The following is a 22,487-nucleotide window of genomic DNA, read 5'->3' on the forward strand; positions in this document are numbered from 1 at the left end:
GAGAACAGTGGGTGTGTGCTGAAACTGCGCCCACTCCCTTCGGTGTCTGAGGGCTTTGGGTGGGATTGCAGCAAGAGCTGCTTCTGTTTAATTAACTGCATTAATTAAAGCAAAGCACAGCAGGGCCTGAGTGAGCTCCTGCACCCCTGGAGTGCCCCAGGCCAGCAGCACAGGGGCTGGAACACCCTGGGACAGTGGCAGGCTGCAACAGCCTTAAGGTGCCTCCAGCCCAAAGCATTCCCGATTCCATGGGCAGCTCCCGGGCTGGAATGGGGGAATGGGGCTGGAAAGTTGTCCCAGGGTGCCACAGCCACTGTGAAAGGGGTGAGGATGGAGGGCCAGGCAGCAGGTGACCTCAGGGAGCCCGGGCTGCCGTGGGACACGCAGAGCCACGGTGCTGGGGTGGCTGCAGCTGCCTTGGGGACCTGGGGAAGGGTCCCTGGAGCAGCAGGGCCGGTCCTTCTGTGCCCCTGGGGCTGTGGAAATTGGGAAGTGAATCCCAGTTTCCCAGGAGGGACATTGGGCAGTAGAGCCATGGAATGGTTCAGGTTGGAAGAGCCCTCTGAGATCAGCCACTCCAGCGTTCCCTGGCACTGCCACCACTGCCCCAGGTCCCCAAGGGCCACATCCACGGGGCTCTGAAATCCCTCCAGGGATGGCCACTCCACCCTGCCCTTTCCAGGATGGAATCTCCCAATGGAATTCTCCCCTGAGGCTGTTCCCTCTCCTCCACTTCCCTGGGAGCAGAGCCCCAGGCCTCTCACTCCCATCCTCCCCACCCCAAATTTGATCCAAAGCCACCTGGAAAATGCCTTTTTGCTTTCCTGGAGCTGAGTCTGACAGATTTCCTGGCTTTTCCATGCAGCACTCTGCAGGATGGGCTCTGGCTGAGAGGCAGGAACAATTTGCAGGTTTCTGGTGCTAATTTGGGGAAGGGGAGCTGGGGTGCTCTGGAGAGGAGCCTGGTTTGTGGCACACCTGCAGGGATTGGTGCTGGAATAAGGGACTGAGCCACATCCTGTGTGACAACCGAGCGTGCCACTCCTCTGCTGCACTGCTGAGCTGGCCACGTGTGGCAGGACACCAGCAGATGGAGGCAAATGTGATTTTGGACTGATTTTGGGGGGATTTAGCCCTCTCTGACTGGGATCTGAGCTGATCCCCGTGTGTCCCCGTGGGCAAGGAGTGGATGCTGGAGCTGTGGCCTGGGAACACGGAGTGTGAGCGAGGATAAACTGCAGCTGCTGCTCCTCAGGAGGGCTGGGTGGCACTTCAGCGGTCTGGAGGGAAAATTGGCTTTATCTCCCTCAAGAACCGCTTCCTCGCGTGAGAAACGCCGCTCCCCTTCAGAAGTGTAAAAGCTTTAGAGCAACCTGATCAAAAATACAGCAGAAGGCTGACGGGAGGAGGCATTCCGAGCGGAGGGCTCTCTCCCACGAGTGCTGATCCACACCAGGGAGGTTTGGGACGAGTGTGGCAGCACGAGGCTGCCCCGTCCTGCCCCGAGCTGGGCACCCGGAGCGCCCCGCTGCCCTCGGAGGCTCCAGAAGCACCTGGGCAGGGCTGTGGCACCTCCAGCGAGCTCCCCCCGCGAGGCAGAGCTCGGGACGAGGCAGACGAGTTGTTTTGACAGAGCTGTGCAGCGAGCTCCCGGCTGAGGCTCCCCGCTGCAGCGGCGCCTGGCAGGGCTCGAACCCCCCGCGCCTCTCGTTCAGAAACCCACGGCGAGGGTGGCAGGAGCTGCAGGCTCCAGCACAGCCCTGCCGAGATGGTTCCTGCACACGAGGAGCGGTGAACGCACAGCCTGAAGCCATGTCCCGGCACGCGGCTCCCTGGCAGGCCCTGCTGGGACCAGCCTCGCTCTGCTGCCTTTCCCAGGCGGATTTTTCCAACTGAGCTGCAAGGGAACGGTTCTGGGCTAGCTCAAGATAAAAAAGCCTCCCGGGAGCTGTGCTGGTGCTTGCAGCGCTTGCCCGGGACCATCTCTGAGGTGGCTTCCAGAAGAAACGCCGTTTCCTGCAGCTCTGCCCCTTGCCAGCCCCTCTGCCCTTCCCTGCTCTTCCTCCCGAGCTGCAGCGCACTGCCCAGCAAAGTGCCCATTAACCCAGGGTGGGAAAAAGCCAGTTCTGGGGCCTCATTAGCAAAAATGAAGAATCGATCTCTCACCTGTCGATAGCTGCTGCACTGCTGAGAGCTCCTGATTGAGGGGGGCTCTGCGGCTTATTCCTACATTAGAAAGATGTTTTAAAAACAGGATTTTCAGCCCGGCTGTGTCAATTATGTGGTCAGCAAAACAGAGGAGAAAGAGCTGCTTGATCAGTATTTATTCAGGGGAGCAAGAAAACACACTCCATTTCTTCAGCTGAGCTTATCTCCTCGAGTTTTTACTGAAATATTTAAAAGCCAGGCTTGTTTTTTTATCAAATATGCAGCTGAGTGTTTGTTAAAATGCCCCCAACCCCAAACATTCTGTGCAGTGGGAATACCCCACACTGTCATTCATCCCCCTCTCCGGCAGGCTCTTAGGATTTCCTAATTTTCCTTGAAATACAAAGTTATCTTTGGTAATTGCACCTGTTTGGGGTGCTTTTCTGCCCTCTTGGTTGTTTGGGTTAAATATTTGAGGAGGATTAGAGAAGATATTTGGGGGAGAAAGCCCCTGATGGCCTCGGGGAGGTGAATTTGGGTGATGGAACTCTGCGGATCCAGAAAGGTTTGATGGAAGTAGCATGTGTTTGTTAGCAGGGCTGAGAAGTTTTGGAAATTTAGAAATTTTTGCTGTGGGAAGCCCCAGAGAATTGTGGGGTTTGGTGAAATTCCTCCTCCCTGGTTCTGCCTGTCCCCCTGGGGCTCCTGCAGAGGGTGGGGTGCTGGTCCCTGCGTCCCCTCTCATCCCCCTGTCCCAAAAACAGGGAGGTGAGGAGGGAAAGGAAATGTGGAGGACCTGTGCTGATGGAGAAACTGCTCCAGTTGTCATTTCCCTGTTCCAGCTCTGCAGGTCTTGATTCATGGAGCCATGGAATGGTTTGGGTGGGAAGGGACCTCAAATCCCACCCAGAGCCACCAGTCCATGGCAGGGACACCTCCCACTGCCCCAGGTGGATCCAACCCCAGTGTCCAACCTGGCCTTGGGCACTCCAGGGATCCAGGGGCAGCCCCAGCAAATCTGGGAATTCCATTCCAGCCAGGAATTCCTTGCCAAGATCCCAGCCCAAGCTGCCCTTTCCCAGTGGGAGCCATTCCCTGGCTCCTGTCCCTCTGTCCCTTGTCCCCAGTCCCTCTCCAGCTCTCCTGGAGCCCCTGCAGGGTCTCTGAGCATTCCCTGGAATTTTCCCTTCTCCAGGGGAACATTCCCAGCTCTCCCAGCCTGGCTCCAGCTCTGACCCTGTTATTGCCCTTCCATAGAGATCCCTTCATTCTTTGCTCTTCGTGCTCCTCATTTCACCACGGAACCCCAGAAGGTTTCCCTGGAAGGGACCTTAAGGCCACCCAGTGCCACCCCTGCCGTGGCAGGGACACGTCCCGCTGTCCCAGGCTACTCCTTTAGGAGCTCCCAGGGTGCCCCAGCCAGAATTGCCCAGGGACTGGGACTGGGACTGGGACTGGGACTGGGACTGGGACTGGGACTGGGACTGGGATGTGCTGAGGGTCCCTCCCTGTCCTGGCTGTCCCTGTCCCCACTGTCCCTGTCCTGGCTGTCTCCATCCCTGCTGTCCTGGCTGTCCCTGTCCCTGCTGTCCCTCTCCCCACATGTCCCTGTCCTGGCTGTCCCTGTCCCAGTGTCCCTGTCCTGCTGTCCCCATGCCAGCCCCGTTCCTGCCTTGCCCGGTGGTTGCTCCCGGAGCTGGCAGGATGTCCCCAAGCCCCGGGGCTCTCAGGATGTCCCTGGGGCTCTCAGGATGTCCCAGGATCCGGTGGCTGCTCCTGGGGCTCTCAGGATGTCCCCAGGCCTCTCAGGATGTCCCCAGGGCTTGGTGGTGGCTCCTGGGGCTCTCAGGATGTCCCCAGGCCCCTCAGGATGTCCCCAGGCCCCTCAGGATGTCCCCGGGGCTCTCAGGATGTCCCCAGGCCCCTCAGGATGTCCCCGGGGCTCTCAGGATGTCCCCAGGGCTCTCAGGATGTCCCCGGGGCTCTCAGGATGTCCCCAGGGCTCTCAGGATGTCCCCAGGCCCCTCAGGATGTCCCCGGGGCTCTCAGGATGTCCCCAGGCCCCTCAGGATGTCCCCGGGGCTCTCAGGATGTCCCCAGGGCTCTCAGGATGTCCCCAGGCCCCTCAGGATGTCCCCGGGGCTCTCAGGATGTCCCCAGGCCCCTCAGGATGTCCCCGGGGCTCTCAGGATGTCCCAGGATCTGGTGGCTGCTCCTGGGGCTCTCAGGATGTCCCCAGGCCCCTCAGGATGTCCCCAGGGCTCTCAGGATGTCCCTGGGGCTCTCAGGATGTCCCCGGGGCTCTCAAGATGTCCCCAGGGCTCAGTGGTGGCTCCTGGGGCTCTCAGGGTGTCCCCAGGCCCCTCAAGATGTCCCCAGGGCTCTCAGGATGTCCCCAGGCCCCTCAGGATGTCCCCGGGGCTCTCAGGATGTCCCCGGCCCGGTGGCTGCTGCGAGTGGGAAGGTGCAAGTGGCACACAGGAGGGCTCTGGGAGCCAATTTGCAGCAGGCAGAGCAGAGGAGACCGTACCAGATCCAATTGCAGCTGCAGGCAGGGCAGCAGTGCCCGGAGTGCCCCTGGAGGGAGCCTCAGCTGGGGAAAAGCTCCATCTCGGCCGTGGTTTCTGCCCTGGAGCAGGGGCTGGCACACGCCAGCCTCTGGGCAGGGACAGAGCCAGCCTGCTGAAACCTGGCCTTTTCCCTGCTTGGGCATCTCGGTGCCAAGCCTGTGCCAACCGCCGGGCATCGTGGTGTGGCTCTTGTGCTTTATCCCACTAATCTGTGGGGTTGATTTGAGTCCTCTGAGTGCGTGAGTCCCTCTCCCACCCCGTCCCAGCGCCCAGCACGGACTGGGGGAACAGACTGGTGCTGGTGGAGGTTGAGGGAAGCAGCACTCGGTGGCTGCCAGCCCCAAGGGACTGAAATCCCTCCTCTTCGTGGCACTGCTGCTTCTCCTGGGGGGGTTTGTGCTCCAGAGAAAAACCCTTTGCAAGGCTGAGGAACCTGGGCTCTGCTCAGGGTTTGGGCACCAAAGATCCGCCTTGGGAGGTTTGCAGCTGGGTATCAGCACTGCAGGGATTTCGTGATGAACCTCAGGTTTGTTCACTTCTTCCTCAAAAATAACTTCCATTTTCTCAGCTAGAATTCCCTGCAGCTGTTCCACATTTGAACTGCCTTTCCCTCCCCTTGCAGGCTGAATTTTGGCCTCAGAAACTGGGGCAGGAAGAGCTGCTGAGCTCCTGGTTTAATACCAGTGCTCCGAATTTCGCCCGGCAGCAGCCCCGGGTGCTGGAAAGCTGCTGGGAATTGGCACCGGAGCCCTGATTTTCCCCCCACTCGCTCCACCCTGTGAATGCAGCACCTCAGCAGGCGTGGGATGCAGCCCAGGGCATGCAGGGCAAGGTCCCCCAGCCCTGTCCCTGTCCCTGTCCCTCTGTCCCGGTCCCCATCCCCGTCCCTGTCCCTGTCCCTCTGTCCCTGTCCCCATCCCCATCCCCATCCCCGTCCCTGTCCCTGTCCCCCTGTCCCTGTCTCCTATTCCTGTCCCATCCCTGTCCCCATCCCCATCCCTATCCCTGTCCCCATCCCTGTCCCATCCCTGTCCCATCCCTGTCCCCATCCCTGTCCCATCCCTATTCCTGTCCCATCCCTGTCCCCTCTGTCCCTGTCCCATCCCCATCCCTGTCCCATCCCTGTCCCATCCCCATCCCTGTCCCATCCCTGTCCCATCCCTGTCCCTATTCCTGTCCCCATCCCTGTCCCCATCCCTGTCCCATCCCTGTCCCATCCCTGTCCCCTCTGTCCCTGTCCCATCCCTGTCCCCTCTGTCCCTGTCCCATCCCCATCCCTGTCCCTATTCCTGTCCCTATTCCTGTCCCATCCCTGTCCCATCCCTGTCCCATCCCTGTCCCATCCCTGTCCCCATCCCTGTCCCTATTCCTGTCCCATCCCTGTCCCATCCCTGTCCCATCCCTGTCCCCATCCCTGTCCCCATCCCTGTCCCATCCCTGTCCCATCCCTGTCCCCCTGTCCCTGTCTCCTATTCCTGTCCCATCCCTGTCCCCATCCCCATCCCTATCCCTGTCCCCATCCCTGTCCCATCCCTGTCCCCATCCCTGTCCCATCCCTGTCCCATCCCTGTCCCCCTGTCCCTGTCTCCTGTTCCTGTCCCATCCCTGTCCCCATCCCCATCCCTATCCCTGTCCCCATCCCTGTCCCCATCCCTGTCCCATCCCTATTCCTGTCCTATCCCTGTCCCCTCTGTCCCTGTCCCATCCCCATCCCTGTCCCATCCCTGTCCCATCCCTGTCCCCATCCCTGTCCCCATCCCTGTCCCATCCCTGTCCCATCCCTGTCCCCATCCCTGTCCCTATTCCTGTCCCACCCCTGTCCCATCCCCGTCCCATCCCTGTCCCATCCCCATCCCTGTCCCCTCTGTCCCTGTCCCATCCCTGTCCCATCCCTGTCCCATCCCTGTCCCCATCCCATCCCCACCCCTGTCCCATCCCTGTCCCTGTCCCCTCTGTCCCTGTCCCCGTTCCCGTGCGGGCTGGCTCCTCTGGTGCTGCTGCCAGCAGAGAGAGGCAAAGAGCCGCCCGGCAGCGGCGGCAGCAGCAGCAGGGCCGGGGGCTCTGCAGGGGAGAGGAGCTTTTCCCCCGCGAGCTTTGGGGTTTTTCATGCCAACCACAGGTTTAAAGGCGCAGCTCGTTAACGGAATTGTGAGAAATGCTACTCACTTTTCAACAAAAAAAAATAAAAATTGAAAGGTTTATTAAAACCTGATCAACAATACAACAGAAGGTAGAATAGAGAAAATATCACAGCGCTGGGAGTGAAGGACCTTTCCCCACCATGTGCTCACCCGCACAATGGGGGCTTTGCCTTTTAACCCTTTAGCCCCCCAGGTTCTGTCCCTCGGCTCCTTTTCGTGGCCCAGTGGTGGAGTTTGCATCCCTAAATCTTCACTGGAGGTCGGCTGCTGCCCCAGTGACAAACCAAATGTCCTCCCCAATGTCCCGAACCAGCCAGCCCTGGAACAATGCAAGGGGGTAAATCACAGCTGTAAATCTGTAAAACTGCTCTCTGATAATTCTCTATTAAACAGATCTACATATATATATACTTCTCTCTATTGATTGTCTACTAAACATAGCTACATATATATATTTCTATCAGTTCTCTATTAAACATATATATACTGCTTTATTAATTCTCTATTAAGCATATATACATATATAGAATTAATCGTCTATTAAACATATTTACATATATATAAACTTCTCTCTAATAATTTTCTGTTAAACATATATACATATATATATTTCTTGTTATTAATTCTCTATTAAACATATATGTGTTTATAGTCTATATATACACATATATATAGACTTCCCTATTAATTCTCTATTCAACATGTATACATATATAGACTTCTCTCTTAATTCTCTATTAAACATATACATAGGCTATTAATTGTCTATTAAACATATATATATAGTTCTCTCTATTAGATATATAGATCTCTCTTAATTGTCTATTAAACATATATATAGACTATTAATTGTCTATTAAACATATATATCTATTTCTCTCTATTAGATATATAGACTTCTCTATTAACTGTCTATTAAACATACATATATGTACATACGTATATATATATACTTCTCTATTAATTCTCTACTATATATATTTCTCTCTATTAAACATATATATTGACTTCTCTATTAATTCTCTACTAAATAGATATATATATTTCTCTCTATTAAACATCTATATAGACTTCTCTATTAATTCTCTATTAAACATACATATATATAGACTTCTCTATTAATTCTCTACTAAATATATATAATTTCTCTCAATTAAACATCTATATAGACTTCTCTATTAATTCTCTATTAAACATACATCTATATAGACTTCTCTATTGTCTACTAAATAGATATATATATTTCTCTCAATTAAACATCTATGTAGACGTCTCTATTAATTCTCTACTAAATAGATATATATATTTCTCTCAATTAAACATCTATGTAGACGTCTCTATTAATTCTCTACTAAATAGATATATATATTTCTCTCTATTAAACATCTATATAGACTTCTCTATTAATTCTCTATTAAACATACATATATATAGACTTCTCTATTAATTCTCTACTAAATATATATATTTCTCTCAATTAAACATCTATATAGACTTCTCTATTAATTCTCTATTAAACATACATCTATATAGAGTTCTCTATTCTCTACTAAATAGATATATATATTTCTCTCTATTAAACATCTATATAGACTTCTCTACTAATTCTCTACTATATATATATTTCTCTCTATTAAACATTATATAGACTTCTCTATTAATTCTCTACTAAATATATATATATTTCTCTCAATTAAACATCTATATAGACTTCTCTATTAATTCTCTACTAAATATATATATTTCTCTCAATTAAACATCTATGTAGACTCCTCTATTAATTCTCTCCTATATATATATATATATATATTTCTCTCAATTAAGCATCTATATAGCCTTCTCTATTAATTCTCTACTAAATAGATATATATATTTCTCTCAATTAAACATCTATATAGCCTTCTCTATTAATTCTCTCCTATATATATATATATATTTTTTTTTTTTTTTTCTCTCAATTAAGCATCTATGTAGACGTCTCTATTAATTCTCTGCTGGGCAAATGTCGCCGATGTTGCCCGTGGCCGTGGCAGCCAGCCTGGCACGGCTGGGTCACAAACCGGGCGCTGCCCGGGCTGGCGGCGGCGCTGCCCGCGGGCACCGGGAGCCGCGGCCGGCTCCGTGTTCCCTCTTCGCCCCGGTTCAGCTGGAGCTGGCACGGCTTTGCTCCGTGCCCAGACTCTGGGGAGGGAGCTGTGAAGCCCTGGCAGTGCCAGCAGTGCCACGGCTCTGCCTCCTTCTCCCGGCATGTGTTCCCACCTCCCGAGCCGTGCTCCGCCACAGCTGGCTGCTGCAGGGAGCTGAGCTTAATGAAAACTCGGCTCCTTCCCCCGCCCAAAATTCTTCCTTCTCTGCCCCCCGAGCTTTGCCTGCTCCCCGTGCAGGGGGAGGGATGGGACGGGCATCGGGGCCGGTGGGGCTGCGGTGCCCGAACAGGAGCCGGCTGGAGCTGCTGAAAGGGGATAAAAGATACAATTCCATCGCATTTCTATTTCTTTCTATTACGTTTCTATTTAGACACAATCTTTATTGGTAAAGAATCAACAATAAACCTGAAGTGGAGGCTGGCAATTAATCCAGGGATGATAACGCCAGCAATAAACACCCTGAGCTGTGGATCTTGGCTGACTGAAACCCTTGCAGCCTCCAGACGCCGGGTTTGGGGTTTTGATCCCCGTCTCCCTCTTTGCTGTAGGATCGTGGGCTGGGGAGGAGCTGGGCACTCACAGCGGGAGCCCTGCCCGCTCATTTCGGTGGCTGCTCACCTGCCCCTCCTGCCAAAATACGGGAGCACCCATCAGTGAGCAAACCCCAGCTCCATCGCTGACTCCGTACCCTCAGCTTCGCCCCTGGGAGAGCAAAAAAAAAAAAAAAAAAAAAAAAAAAAAGGGAAAAGATGAGAAATAATGAAATAATCCAGCCCGGGGGATGTGCAGCTCTGCAGAGGACCTGGAGACAGACTCTGCTGTTCCCCAGCCAGCCCTGCCCGCGCCTTGGCTGCGCTGTGCCACTTGTGACTTCTCACTCGCTGCCTCTCCAAATGCACTTTTGGCAGCTCGCTGGTTCGAAGCGCTTTCATTTCTCCCCCATTAGGATCGCTGAAGCGACAAGAGGCTCGGCGGCTCCACGGGCACGTAGTTATTGCTGTGTTCTTGCCTCAATCAGGTTAGCAGCGGGGAGAGCCGCGCCGGCCGCCCCAGCCCAGCAGAGCACCATGAATCCATCAGGGACTAAGAGCCTCCCTTTTGGGGAATAATGGCTTTTCCTGACAGTGTTGATGAAGAGCGAAGAGGTCCATTTGCAGTAAACTGTAATTTTTCCCCCCCTCTGGTCTCCTGCAGGATGCGATAGACCCGGGATGTGTCCTTGTCCTGCTGCTCCCTTTTCTTGGCAGGAAAGTGCCCCTTTTTTTGGCCAAGGGTTGGGCTCGGGTTTTCCACCTCTGCCGTGGGAGTATTCTCGGTGTCACTGAGGTGAGTGGGGTTTAGGAATCTCTGGAGGACGAAGGGCACGGAGGGAGCTGCGAATGCACCTCAAAGGCGCCTCCGTGGTCCCCGGCTGCTGCTCCCGCTGCTCCTGCTCGGCCCCAGACCGGCTTGGCTTGCTCCATCAGCTCGGGATTTAGGGAGCTCATCCCAAATCACGTCCAGGTCACGGAGCCCATTGCATCCGCCAGCTCGGTGTGGCTAAAATGAGGTGAAACAAATCTGATCTGGAGCAACCCGAGCTGGATTAGGGAGCCCAGGGAGGGGCTGGGCACCTCCAGAGGTGCCACCCAACCCAAACCGTGCGTGATTCCAGCGGCATCCACGTCCTCCACCAGCCCTGGGGCAAGGATGGTTTTCAGGGAATGATTCCCACTCTGCTGAAGCCTTTCCAGGAGAGTGCTGGGAGGATTAATTAGTTAATGTTTATTGAGTGCTGGGAGGCTGCACCGTGTTATTTCAGAGCTGATTTTAGCCGTGGGGACTCGATTCTGGTTCCACCCACTCTTGGTTTGGGATCTGGCAGCAGCTCCTGGTGCTGGGAATCAGCAGGGCCAGGGCAGTGCCCGTCCCTGTGCTGGCACTGCTGGGGCACCTGCAGGACTGGGGCAGCTCTGGAGAGCCCTGGAGGGGCTGGAGCCTGGCTAGGGCAGGGAACGGGGCTGGAGAGTTCCTAAGGGAGCTGGGAAGGGGCTGGAGAGTTCCTGAGGAGCTGGGAAGGGGCTGGAGAGTTCCTGAGGGAGCTGGGAAGGGAATGGAGAGTTCCTGAGGAGCTGGGAAGGGAATGGAGAGTTCCTGAGGAGCTGGGAAGGGGCTGGAGAGTTCCTGAGGGAGCTGGGAAGGGAATGGAGAGTTCCTGAGGAGCTGGGAAGGGAATGGAGAGTTCCTGAGGAGCTGAGGGGGCTCAGCCTGGAGCAAAGGAGGCTCAGGGGGACCTTGTGGCTCTGCACAGCTCCTGCCAGGAGGGGACAGCCGGGGGGATTTGGGATCTGTTCCCAGGAACAGGGACAGGAGGAGAGGGAATGGCCTCAGGGGTGCCTCAGGGTGGACACCAGCAGGAATTTCCTCATGGAAAGGCCCTGGCAGTGCCCAGGGAGGTTTGGAGTGCCCGTCTCTAGGGGATTTCAAAGCCCTGTGGATGTGGCACTTGGGGACGTGGGCAGTGGTGGCCCTGGCAGGGCTGGGGATGGTTGGGTGTGATTGTCTGAAATCTTTTCCAACCTGAACAATTCCCTGGTTCTCCTCAGTGACTCAACAATGCTCAGAAAGGCAAAGGAGCTTTGGCACCCAGGAAGAGCTTCAGGTGCCTCCTGTGCTGCCTCATTTCATGGCAGGAGGGGCAGAAATGAGCAGAGCCTTTGAGATTTATCCCACTCGTGGGCTCTGTTGAGCTTTGTGTCCTGAAGGGCCAAAACCTCCCTAATGCCAAGATTTGAGGAGCAGGGCTGTAAAACCTCCACTGGGGAGATATCCTGTGAGGAACAAGAAGAGCTATAGGACGGTGTTACCTGGTTTTCCAGGTTTATCAGGGATGCCAGACTGCTCCACATCTGTGAGCAGCTGGAGCTGGGCTGGTTTTTCCCCCTTATTTCCATCAATTAAACAACTGGGATTACTGGGGAAACACATCTGGATTGGAGGCTGCCCTCCCGAGGCCTGGGAAGGGAGATGGAGCGCTGCAGGAGGAGCTTGGCTGCATCCCACGTTCTGCACCACCCAATATTTGGAATTCAGCGTGGGCTGGGTGATCCGAGCTGTGCTTTAATAAACCTCACAAGCCCCGGAGTGTGAAACCACTGGCAGCTCCTGACGGGGTGCAAACTCCAGGCTGTTACCTCGTTAAAATCTGCGTTTCCTGGGTGCAGGCGGGGTGGTAGAAGGTGAGAACATGGCTGGTGGAGCAGGAAGGGAACGGCTTTTGAAATGGGACTGGCTGGACTGATGAAATCAATTAACTAAAAATACTCATTTTTCAAGGATTTCCTCTCCAGCCCGTCCTTCAGAGGGGTTTTGTTGTGTAACGGGGCAGAGTCCAGCCCAGGCAGAGCCCTCCGAAGGCTCTCGGCAGGACTTCAGCCTCTGGGTTTTCCTTCCACGCTGGGCTCATCTACCCCGTGACTCCTAATTAGTTCTTTGTCTATAACTGTGCCTTGTCATGATGAGTGATTAATGAGTGATTCATCAATAAGGGCTTTTCTCCAGGCAGTTATTCCTGGCCTGGCATAGCTGGAGCAGGCACCCATGGATTTAGGCTCAGTTCTCAAAGGGTGGCACCAGGTGCTTTTCAGCTGAAGGATTAGTTTGGATTAGGAATAAGGCAGGAGATTTTTATGGAGGGGGTGACAAATAAATTCCTGTCTCTGAGCGCAGGACTGTGGAATGTTCCCGTGTTTAATAGGAGGAGGCTCATCCATTAAGGAGAACTGGAACCCTCCGTGCTGTTTTTATAGTGACAGGTGTTGGTGAAGAGATTGGGGCTGGATGGATTCTTTAAATAAATTCTTTTTTTTTTTTAAACTATCTCTAAGCTGCAATTCTGCTGCTAAATAAGGATTGCTAATGAATGTCCTGACAAGCAAAGATCACATCTATTCCCAAGATTTTTTCCAGTCTCCATCTCCTCACCGCAGCTTTGGTTCTCTTCAGATTCTGCTGGGCTTTGAGACTCTGCCTTAACCATCATCGTGGTATTTAAGGTGATGTTTCTGGGTTACTGAATCAGCTCCTGAGTTCATAAGATCCCAGAAAGATGGAATGGTTTGGGCTGGGAAGGGACCTCAATCCCACCCAGTGCCACCCCTGCCATGGCAGGGACACTCCCACTGTGCCAGGCTGCTCCAGCCCCAGTGTCCAGCCTGGCCTTGGGCACTGCCAGGGATCCAGGGGCAGCCCCAGCAAATCTGGGAATTCCAGACAAATCCCAGCCAGGAATTCCTTGCCAAGATCCCAGCCCAAGCTCCCCTTTCCCAGTGGGAGCCATTCCCTGGCTCCTGTCCCTCTGTCCCTTGTCCCCAGTCCCTCTCCAGCTCTCCTGGAGCCCCTCCAGGGACTCTGAGCATTCCCTGGATTTTTCCCTTCTCCAGGGGACCATTCCCAGCTCTCCCAGAGCAGAGGGACTCCAGAGTCCTGGAATCATTTCCACGACCTCCTCTGGGCTCTCCAGCAGCTCCAGCCCCTCCCTGTGCTGGCACCCCTGAGCTCAGGGCTTTAAAACTGCTACAGGTGGTGGCAGAAGTGCTGACTCTTCCTCAAAATAACTGTAGAAAACTCAGAATCCTGGAAAGGACGGGTGGAAATCTCTTCCATGGGTCCTGCGAAGGTGGGTCTGAGACCACTCGTGAACAGCCTGGAGCTGATTCCTGCCTGTCCATGAGGGATCTCTCCATGAAGCAGAGCCTGACCTGACCCGTGTGGTGTCCCCCTGGCCTGACCTTGGGGAGAGCTGCAGTGGCCACAGGCTGGAGAGAAGTGGCCACTCCTGCCTGCTTCTGTGGACAGTGGGATGTTGGAATAACACTGCTCCAGCCCTCAGGTCTTTCCTGGTGTAATCCCACCCCTGAGCACCCAAAACTGAGCGGAGGCAGAGCCCCTGCAGGGCTCTGGGCCATCCAAGGGAAATGCTCCCTGCCAGGAGAGCCCCTGATCCAGGCTGGCCATACCCAGCCATCCTGGAGTGAAATCTAAAGCCCAGCACGGATCTGGAGCCGTTCCCTGTGCTCCAGAGCAGATTTCCCCGTTTCCCAGCGGGGTGGATGAGGTGGGAGCGTGGCTGCTCCTCCAGGACGGGAATGAAATCCCACCAAAACCCCAGACTGCTCCCCAGAGCAGCCCCGGGCTGGCAGGGCTGCCAGGGAGCTGGAGCTGCTGGAAAACGCTGCAGACAGAACAGGAATTAGAGGAGAAAGAAGTGAAAATGAGCTGGCAGAATCCTGAGGTGACTCATCAGGTGCATCTTGTGAAGTCTCTTTGGAGAAGTAATGAAACCGCGTGTTCTAACAATATTTGCACTGCAGCAGGGAAAGGCATAAATATTGGGATCAATTAATGAAATTAGAGAATTTGACCATAAAAGCCCTCGTGCTGGCTCAGAAACCATCCCTCTTCCTTTTTGCTGGTGTCAGTGCCTGCCGTTGGAGAGGAAATCCCGCAGTTGCGTTTCCCACCCGGCGCAGAGGAGACCTGGGCAGCTCTGGGGTCCCCGGGATGTGCTGGGGAGCCCCAGGAATTCCCCCTGACCCCCTGGAAGTTCTGCAGCTGGTGGGCAGGCAGGGAGCTGCTGGCTGGCTGGGCCTGGAGCCCCCTTCCCTTTGGATTTTGGGATGTAGACCCACCTGGCCTTCAGCACCCGCGAGGACGGTCCTTTGTGTGCCCCAGCCTGTTTTCCACCTGGGAAAGGGGGAATGGTGATTTTCCTTAGGAAGGGAATTTTTCCTCAGGACAGCTCCTGTGTGTGTGTGACATTTCGATCCTCAGGTCCTCACCACAGGCAGTGGAGCTCATCACAGAGCTTCATTTTGGAGCGTGGCATGAACTGGGTGTGAAATTTGGGGTTGTTGGTATCAGTGGGTCAATTAATGCGGTTTTTAGCAGGTTAATTGCTTTATTCCAACAGCATTTAAATGGATTTATATTTGGGACTAGCAACAAACCCGGGGTGAGGGAGGGGGCTTAGTGAACACCCTGAACACCTGATGTGGAGCTCCTGGGTGGGTTTTGGTGGGGAAACGGCGAGCCAAAAAGAGCCATCGCCATCCTGGGCTGTGGCAGCAGCAGGAGCAGAACTCCCCAGGTTCTCCTGGCCCGGGATTGGCTCCGGCACAACTCTCCTTGGAATAATTCCCCTGGATCCTGGCGGCCTCCACGCAAGAGGATGTTGACAAATTGGAGAGGAGCGAAGGAGCCACGAGGGTGGGGAGAGATTGGCAAAGGAGCCTTGCCAGGGAAGCAGCCAGGCTCCTGGCTCGCAGGGAAATTGTGGGTTCGAGATGGAAATGGAGCTTAAAGGTGGCTCTGCAGCTCCCTGAGGGCAGAACAGGCCCCGACTGAGGTCTGGGCTGAACACCAGCTTGTGACAGCAAAACCCAGCAGTGCTGGACCACTGCAGAGCCTGGTTCCCACCCTCTCTGAGCGATGCACATCATCCTCCGCTGGGCTGGGGGTGATAATTCGGGTTTAGGGGTCACCCGTGCAGGAATCCCCCCTGCCCTGGGGAAGGAAGGGCGAGCCCCGGGGCTCTGTCTGTGCCCGGGGGTCTCAGGGCTCGGGGTCTCCTCCTCCCGCGCCTCTCCGGGGATGTTTCCTCCTCCAGCCCCACTCGTGGAGCCACATTTGGGGCTTTTGAAGCTGTCAGGAGGCAGCAGGGAGGGTTCTAAAACAGATTTTTCCTCCCTGTGCGCGTTTCTCGGCGCATTTAAAACCGAGAGCTGGTGGCTGTTTGTTCTGTTTGTTGGAAGGCCAGGGTTTATCTGAGGAGCTCCTCGTGTTCTCTGCAGGGCTTGTCCCACCTTTGCAGGGACTGGATTTCCGCAGGAAGCTCATCCAGGGAGAGTCTGTGCTAAATTTACCTTGAGATCAGCGTGCAGCAGAGAATTCGGGGTTTGTAAAGCTCTGAGGTCTGGCTGTTCTCGTTCTTTCTTCCCATTTAATACAAGTTTAATGTTGTGTCTCGCTGGCCTCGCTGCCCACGCAGGTGTGAGGGAGCTCAGGTGTGTAAAGAGTCTTTAAATCCATCCCAGGGGGCTGCAGAAAATGAGATTTTTATCTCAATCCCTTGTATTTGTTTATAACAGCAGTTAAAAGATGAATATTTGGGATAAAACTACACTGGTGGGTTTTTTTTTACATTTAATGTTCTCTTTTGTTTTTTTCCAGCTGTGGGGAGCTCAAAAAATCAAACAGGTAATACACTTTAAAAAATATTTTCAATATCTATTATTTTCAAGTGTTGCTGCTTTTTCCTGTCCTCCCTCGTTCCCTTTGCCAGTTGCTGTTTTGTCTTCCCATGGAAATGTAAATGCAGAGCACACTCTGCCACCAAAGAGCCTGATTTTTTTTGATATATATTTATATATTTTGATGTCTTCATTTTCTCCTTCCTGTCTAGTCAAGAGCTTTCTTGTCTCCAGTTTTTTGCAAATAGTTTGACAGTTCCTTGGGAAGGTTTGTGCCTGTGCTGTACCTTCCTCCCTGCACTCCCAGATCCCTTGGGAATTGATTTCTCCTTCCCAGTGAATTCCAGTGCAGCCTCCTGGGCCTGGCAGAAAATGTGGGGGGCAATGTGCTGAAAATGGGCCCAGTGAGCGTTGCTGCTGTTGATCAGTAAAGCAGATTTAGGTTTTTTGGGGAGGTTGGGATCTCCAGAGGTACCAGGGCTGGCTGAGGAGCTGTGGGGGCACATCAAGGTTGGAATTCCTGGGAAATCCAGAAATTCCCCAGGTCCTGTGTGGGGTTTTTTGGGTGTCCCCTATGGGGCCATCCAGGGAGGGCTGGACCTGCCTGTTGGTGTCCCAGCTCGTGCTGGAGCAGGGGGGAGAAGGTTCTGGAATGGGATTCATACCTGGAGATGGGGAGAAGGTTCTGGAATGGGATCCACTTTGTGAGAAGGTTCTGGAATGGGATCCACAGCTGGAGATGGGGAGAAGGTTCTGGAATGGGATCAACACCCGCAGTGGGAGAAGGTTCTGAACTGAACCCCCCAATGGTGTTTTGGCCTCGGGGGTTTTGGGGTCTCTGCTGTGACCCCTCTGCTTCCCCTGCAGGATAAAGGGATTTTTCTCCTCACCCTCCCCATCCCTCTGCCACGGCCAGGGCTTTTCCCTTTTTCCTACCCGACATTTCAGGATGTGGTGGAGGACATATCAGGATGTTTCAGGACATTTCAGGACATTTCAGGACATTTCAGGACATTTCAGGACATGGTGGAGGACATTTCAGGACATTTCAGGATGTTTCAGGACATTTCAGGACGTTTCAGGACATTTCAGGACATTTCAAGACATTTCAGGATGTGGTGGAGGACATTTCAGGACATTTCAGGACGTTTCAGGACATTTCAGGACATTTCAGCACCTGGTGAAGGACATTTCAGGACATTTCAGGACATTTCAGGACGTGATGGAGGACATTTCAGGACATTTCAGGACATTTCAGGACATTTCAGGACCTGGTGGAGGACATTTCAGGACGTTTCAGGACATTTCAGGACATTTCAGGACGTTTCAGGACGTTTCAGGACATGGTGGAGGACATTTCAGGACATTTCAGGACATTTCAGGACATTTCAGGACGTTTCAGGACATTTCAGGACGTTTCAGGACGTTTCAGCCTCGGTGGAGGTGCTGAGAACAGGCAGGGCCAGAAAATCCTTCTCCTTTTGCCTCCTCAGGCTGCGTTTCCTGGGGCTCAGGTACAGCTGTGGGTGGCTTTTGGGGACACAGCGCCAAGAAAAGGCCACTCTTTGTACGTGAGGGCCAACTGTTTCCTCCTAACCGATGACACGATGCTCCTGAACGTAAATTTGGGATGGGATTGCATTGATTACTGCCGGGGAGGGGTTCTGGGGGGCTGCTGAGCCCCGAGTGCCTCTGGTGAGAGCGAGGGGGGTCCCGGTGGGGGAGATTGGGGGGCTGGGTGCTCACGGGGGGTTTTTGGGTGGCTTTGCTGTGCCCGGTGCCCTCACTGGGGCTCCTCGGGGACACTTTTGCAGGCCATCATCCACCCCGACACTAACGAGACCATCTTCATGCCTTTCCGAATGTCAGGTAGGAGCGGCCCGGCCTCTTCTCTTGGAATCCGGAGAAAATACCGAGGGGCGGGGGGTCTCCTCTGTGTGAACTGAACCTCGCCAACATTTAGACCAAGATCAGGAAGCAATTCCAACACCAAAATCCCTTTGCAGGCGAGGAAAATGACGATCCTAAATTCCACCATGAGATTTAGTGCTTAATATTCCTTTTTCCTTTTTCCTTTTTCTTTTTTCCTCTTTCCTTTTTCCTTTTTCCTTTTTCTTTTTTCCTTTTTCCTTTTTCCTTTTTCCTTTTTCCTTTTTCCTTTTTCCTTTTTTCCTTTTTCCTTTTTTCCTTTTCCCCTTTTCCTTTTCCTTTTCCTTTTCCTTTTCCTTTTCCTTTTCCTTTTCCTTTTCCTTTTCCTTTTCCTTTCCCTTTCCCTTCCCCTTCCCCTTCCCCTTCCCCTTCCCCTTCCCCTTCCCCTTCCCCTTCCCCTTCCCCTTCTCCTTCTCCTTCTCCTTCTCTTCTCCTTCTCCTTCTCCTTCTCCTTCTCCTTCTCCTTCTCCTTCTCCTTCTCCTTCTCCTTCTCCTTCTCCTTCTCCTTCTCCTTCTCCTTCTCCTTCTCCTTCTCCTTCTCCTTCTCCTTCTCCTTTTCCTTCTCCTTCTCCTTCTCCTTCTCCTTCTTTCTCCTTCTCCTTCTCCTTCTTTTTCCATTTTCATTCTCCTTTGTCCATTTTCCCTTTTCCCCTTTTCCCTTTTTCCCTTTTCCCTTTTTCCCTTTTCCTTTTCCTTTCTCCTTTTCCTTTTCTTTTTTCCCTTTTTCTTTCTCCTTTTCCCTTTCCTTTTTTCCCATTTCCTTCCCCTTTCCTTTCTCCTTTCTCCTTCCTCTTTCCCTTCCTCATGGAGGCGACAGGCACTTCCTATTTTAACTGGACCCCAGCCAGGGCCTTTTCTGGCATTTCTGAGGGATCTGTCACCATTGGGAGCATTTAAATTTTGCAGTAAATGGCAAAACTTCCACAACTTCAGGGCTGTAAAATGCAGGTCAGCAGTGACCCATCCTCACTGGATGAAGAGGAGGGGGCTGGGGGGGGTTCATTCCCCAGGAAAGACTGGGATGATCCCTGTTTTTCCATATATATATATATATATATTATAGCCCAGCACTGGGATTCTGGGGAGGATCAGCTTCTCTGTGCCTTAATGAGCCGTTTAATGATTAAAAATGAAATTTAAAACCTTCTCTGGGGTTTCCCACCCATGCTCTGGTCCCCAGCAGCTCTTCTGGGGCTGCCAGTGGGGCCCTGGTGCTTTTCCAGGAGATTTATTTCAACAAACAGGACCTTTCCCATGGGTTGGGGTGCAACACCTTCGGCTGATCCGGGCACAGGGAAAACTCTCAGGGTTGGGGTTTGTGCTCAGTGTTTGGGGATGATGCTGAGGGTGAAGAGGAGCCAGGTCCCTCTGCTTCGCTGCCTTGTCCTGTGTTTGTCTCCCACATTTTGCTTCCTCTCAGGTCTTTGCCCTTTTGGGTTGTAAATTGGATGCAGGAAGTGAATTCGGTAATATTGGGAAAAAGCTCCGAGACCTTCTCGTGGAAGTCAGAGAGATGGATTATAATTAGCACAGGAATTGGCAGCCGCAGCAGGGGAAGATGTGAAGCGTCTGATTTTTGTGCTGCTCAATGAAATTTGAGGAGAAGGCTTTGGAGAGCTGGCAAAGCAAATAAAGGATGGGAAGAGCAGGAGGGTGCTGCAGCCCTTGGCTGCTCAGGGTGTCCCAGGGTGGTGGCAGTGGGGGCACCAGGGGTCCCTAAATTGGGACATTCATTCAAATTCATTAATTGATTGTTTTCCCCCCGCAGGTTACATCCCCTTTGGAACCCCCATTGTAAGTATTTGCTTGTGGGCACCAGGAGATGATTTCTGAGCACAGCTCTGCACACTCACATTTCCTCTTATTGAGGGGCTTTGATCTATTGGTGTTCTGAGGGTATTGATCAATTACCTATCGGGTTATTGGTGAATTAACCCAACCTCTGCTTGAGGCTGTTTCTCTCCTGCTGAGGTTATTCAGCTGCTCATATATTGATGTTATTTATCGATTCTGTATGAGAATATTGATTAATTATCCCAGCCTCTGGTTGAGGGTATTTATCTGTTATTAAGGGGGTTTTATCCATTAATATATTGAGGTTATTTATCTCCTATTTATGAGCTTATTTAGGAATTAACACAACCTCTGATGTTATTTATTTATCTATTATTGAGGTGATTTTTCTATCAATATATTGAGGTTATTTATCTGTTATTATCTTTTATATCTATTGAAGTTATTGATGAATTAATCCAACCCCTATTTAAGGTTATTTATCTATTATCGAGGTTATTTATTTATTCATATATTGAGGTTATTTATCTATTATCTACCAGGTTATTGATGAATTAACCCAGCCTCTGTTTGAGGTTATTTAGCTGCTATTGAGGTTATTTATTTATTCATATATTGAGGTTATTTTTTATTAAATATCACGTTATTGATGAAATGACCCAGCCTCTGATTGAGGTTAATTATCTATTATTGAGATTATTTTTCTATCAATATATTGAGGTTATTTATCTATTAGCTATCAGGTTATTGATGAATTAATCCAACCCTTTCCTTTCAAGGGTATTTATCTACTGTTGAGGTTATTTTTCTATCAATATATTGAGGTTATTTTTTGTTAAATATCAGCTTACTGATTAATTAACCCAGCCTCTGTTTGAGGTTAATTGTCTACTCTTGAGATTATTTATTTTTTTCCATATTAAGTTGATTTATCTGTTATCTATCAGGTTATTGATGAATTAATCCAACTTCTATTTGAGGTTATTTATCTACTATTGGGGTTATTTATTTATTCACATGGAGAGGTTATTTTGTATTAAAAATCAGGTTATTGATGGATTAACCCAGCCTCTGTTTGAGGTTATTTATCCATTTAGCATCCACAGCCTCCCTCAGCACCTTCATCTTTCCCTCTGGAAAGCTGAAGTTGTTGCTGGCAAAAATGCAACTCCTGCAACGCTCAGATTGCATTTTTGGGCACTTTTATTTTGCATTTCTGTGGTTCAAGGCACTCCAGCTCGGCCAGGCAGTGCTGGGTGCTCTCGTTTGGGTTAATTAACCCAAAAAGATGAAGAGGAAAGGGGAAAGATGAAGGTGCTGAAGGATGCTGTGGGAATGATGTTAAATGGATAAAAAACTCAAATAAGAGGCTGGGTTAATTCATCAATAACCTGATATTTAATACAAAATAACTTCTCTATATGAATAAATAAATAACCTCAGTAGTAGATAATTAAACAGAGGCTGGGTTAATTCATAATAACCTGATAGACAATAAAAAATAAACTCTCCAGATGAATAAATAAATATCCTCGATAGTAGATAAATAACCTCAAACAGAGGCTGGGTTAATTCATCAATAACCTGATATTTAATAAAAAATAAGCTCAATATGTTAATAGATAAATACCTTTGAATCGAGGCTGGGTTAATTAACCTCCTGAGGTTGTGGCTGAGGGGGATTTCTCCTTGTTTTTGGGAATTTTGGGAGTGTTTGGGTGCTCTCCGTGGCCAAAGGCAGAAGGGAGAGAATTCTGCCTGTTCTCCTCCTGCTGAGCTGTCCCCTCCAAACAGGCAGGGTTCATTCAGCCCAGCTTTGTGGGAAACTGAGGCACACTTTCCCCAAAAACTGGAGTCGAGAGGCATTTCATCCCCAAGGCCACCAGCTCCTGCTTCAGCTTCTTAGTCCATTAAAACGGTCAAAGGGGCAAAATACGCTAAATTTAATTTCCTTAAACCCAGCGGTGCTCAGGGTCTGGCTCGGGGTCGTCTCCCTTCCCAAAGGAGGCTGATAACCCCAAAGGAGGCTGGTGACCCCAAAGGAGGCTGGTGACCCCAAAAAGGGGATTGCTAACCCCAAAAAAGAGGCTGGTAACCATAAAGGAGGCTGGAGACCCCAAAGGAGGCTGGTGACCCCAAAAGGGAGGTGGTGACTCCAAAAAGGAGGCTGGTAACCCTAAAGGAGCCTGGTAACCCCAGAAAGGAGGCTGGAAACCTCAAAAAGGGGATTGCTAACCCCAAAAAAGAGGCTGGTAACCCCAAAAAAGAATCTGGTAACCATAAAGGAGGCTGATAACCCCAAAGGAGGCTGGTGACCCCAAAAAGGGGATTGGTAACCCCAAAAAGGAGTCTGGTAACCATAAAGGAGGCTGGAGACCCCAAAGGAGGCTGGTGACCCCCAAGGAGGCTGGTGACCCCAAAAGGGAGGTGGTGACTCCAAAAAGGAGGCTGGTAACCCTAAAGGAGCCTGGTAACCCCAGAAAGGAGGCTGGAAACCTCAAAAAGGGGATTGCTAACCCCAAAAAAGAG

General features: G+C 51.6%; 1 protein-coding gene and 1 long non-coding RNA gene across 13 annotated transcripts in view; one reads left to right on the plus strand and one right to left on the minus strand.

The window, feature by feature from the left end:
* Positions 1 to 22,487, plus strand: part of SFXN5 (sideroflexin 5) — a 100,886-nt gene that overhangs the window by 17,306 nt on the left and 61,093 nt on the right. For 6 of the 12 annotated variants that reach the window (XM_021526797.4, XM_077782660.2, XM_085577356.1 and 3 more), the window contains 3 exons: positions 16,216 to 16,242; positions 18,050 to 18,104; positions 19,933 to 19,958. In XM_021526797.4, the coding sequence (XP_021382472.2) occupies positions 16,216 to 16,242; positions 18,050 to 18,104; positions 19,933 to 19,958 (108 nt within the window). Of the gene's footprint in view, positions 1 to 5,340; positions 5,841 to 16,215; positions 16,243 to 18,049; positions 18,105 to 19,932; positions 19,959 to 22,487 lie in introns of those variants that run through there. The other 6 variants (XM_085577353.1, XM_085577351.1, XM_085577349.1 and 3 more) reach the window with 2 other exon arrangements.
* LOC146767475 (uncharacterized) lies at positions 6,904 to 10,917 on the minus strand. The gene is made up of 2 exons (XR_014954580.1): positions 9,412 to 10,917; positions 6,904 to 7,178 (listed from the first exon to the last, which is right to left on the minus strand). It is a non-coding gene; the product is annotated as an uncharacterized LOC146767475 (long non-coding RNA).

The sequence above is a fragment of the Lonchura striata genome, chromosome 4 (assembly GCF_050655825.1).
Source record: "Lonchura striata isolate lonStrDom1 chromosome 4, ASM5065582v1, whole genome shotgun sequence".
Taxonomy (NCBI): Eukaryota; Metazoa; Chordata; class Aves; order Passeriformes; family Estrildidae; genus Lonchura; species Lonchura striata.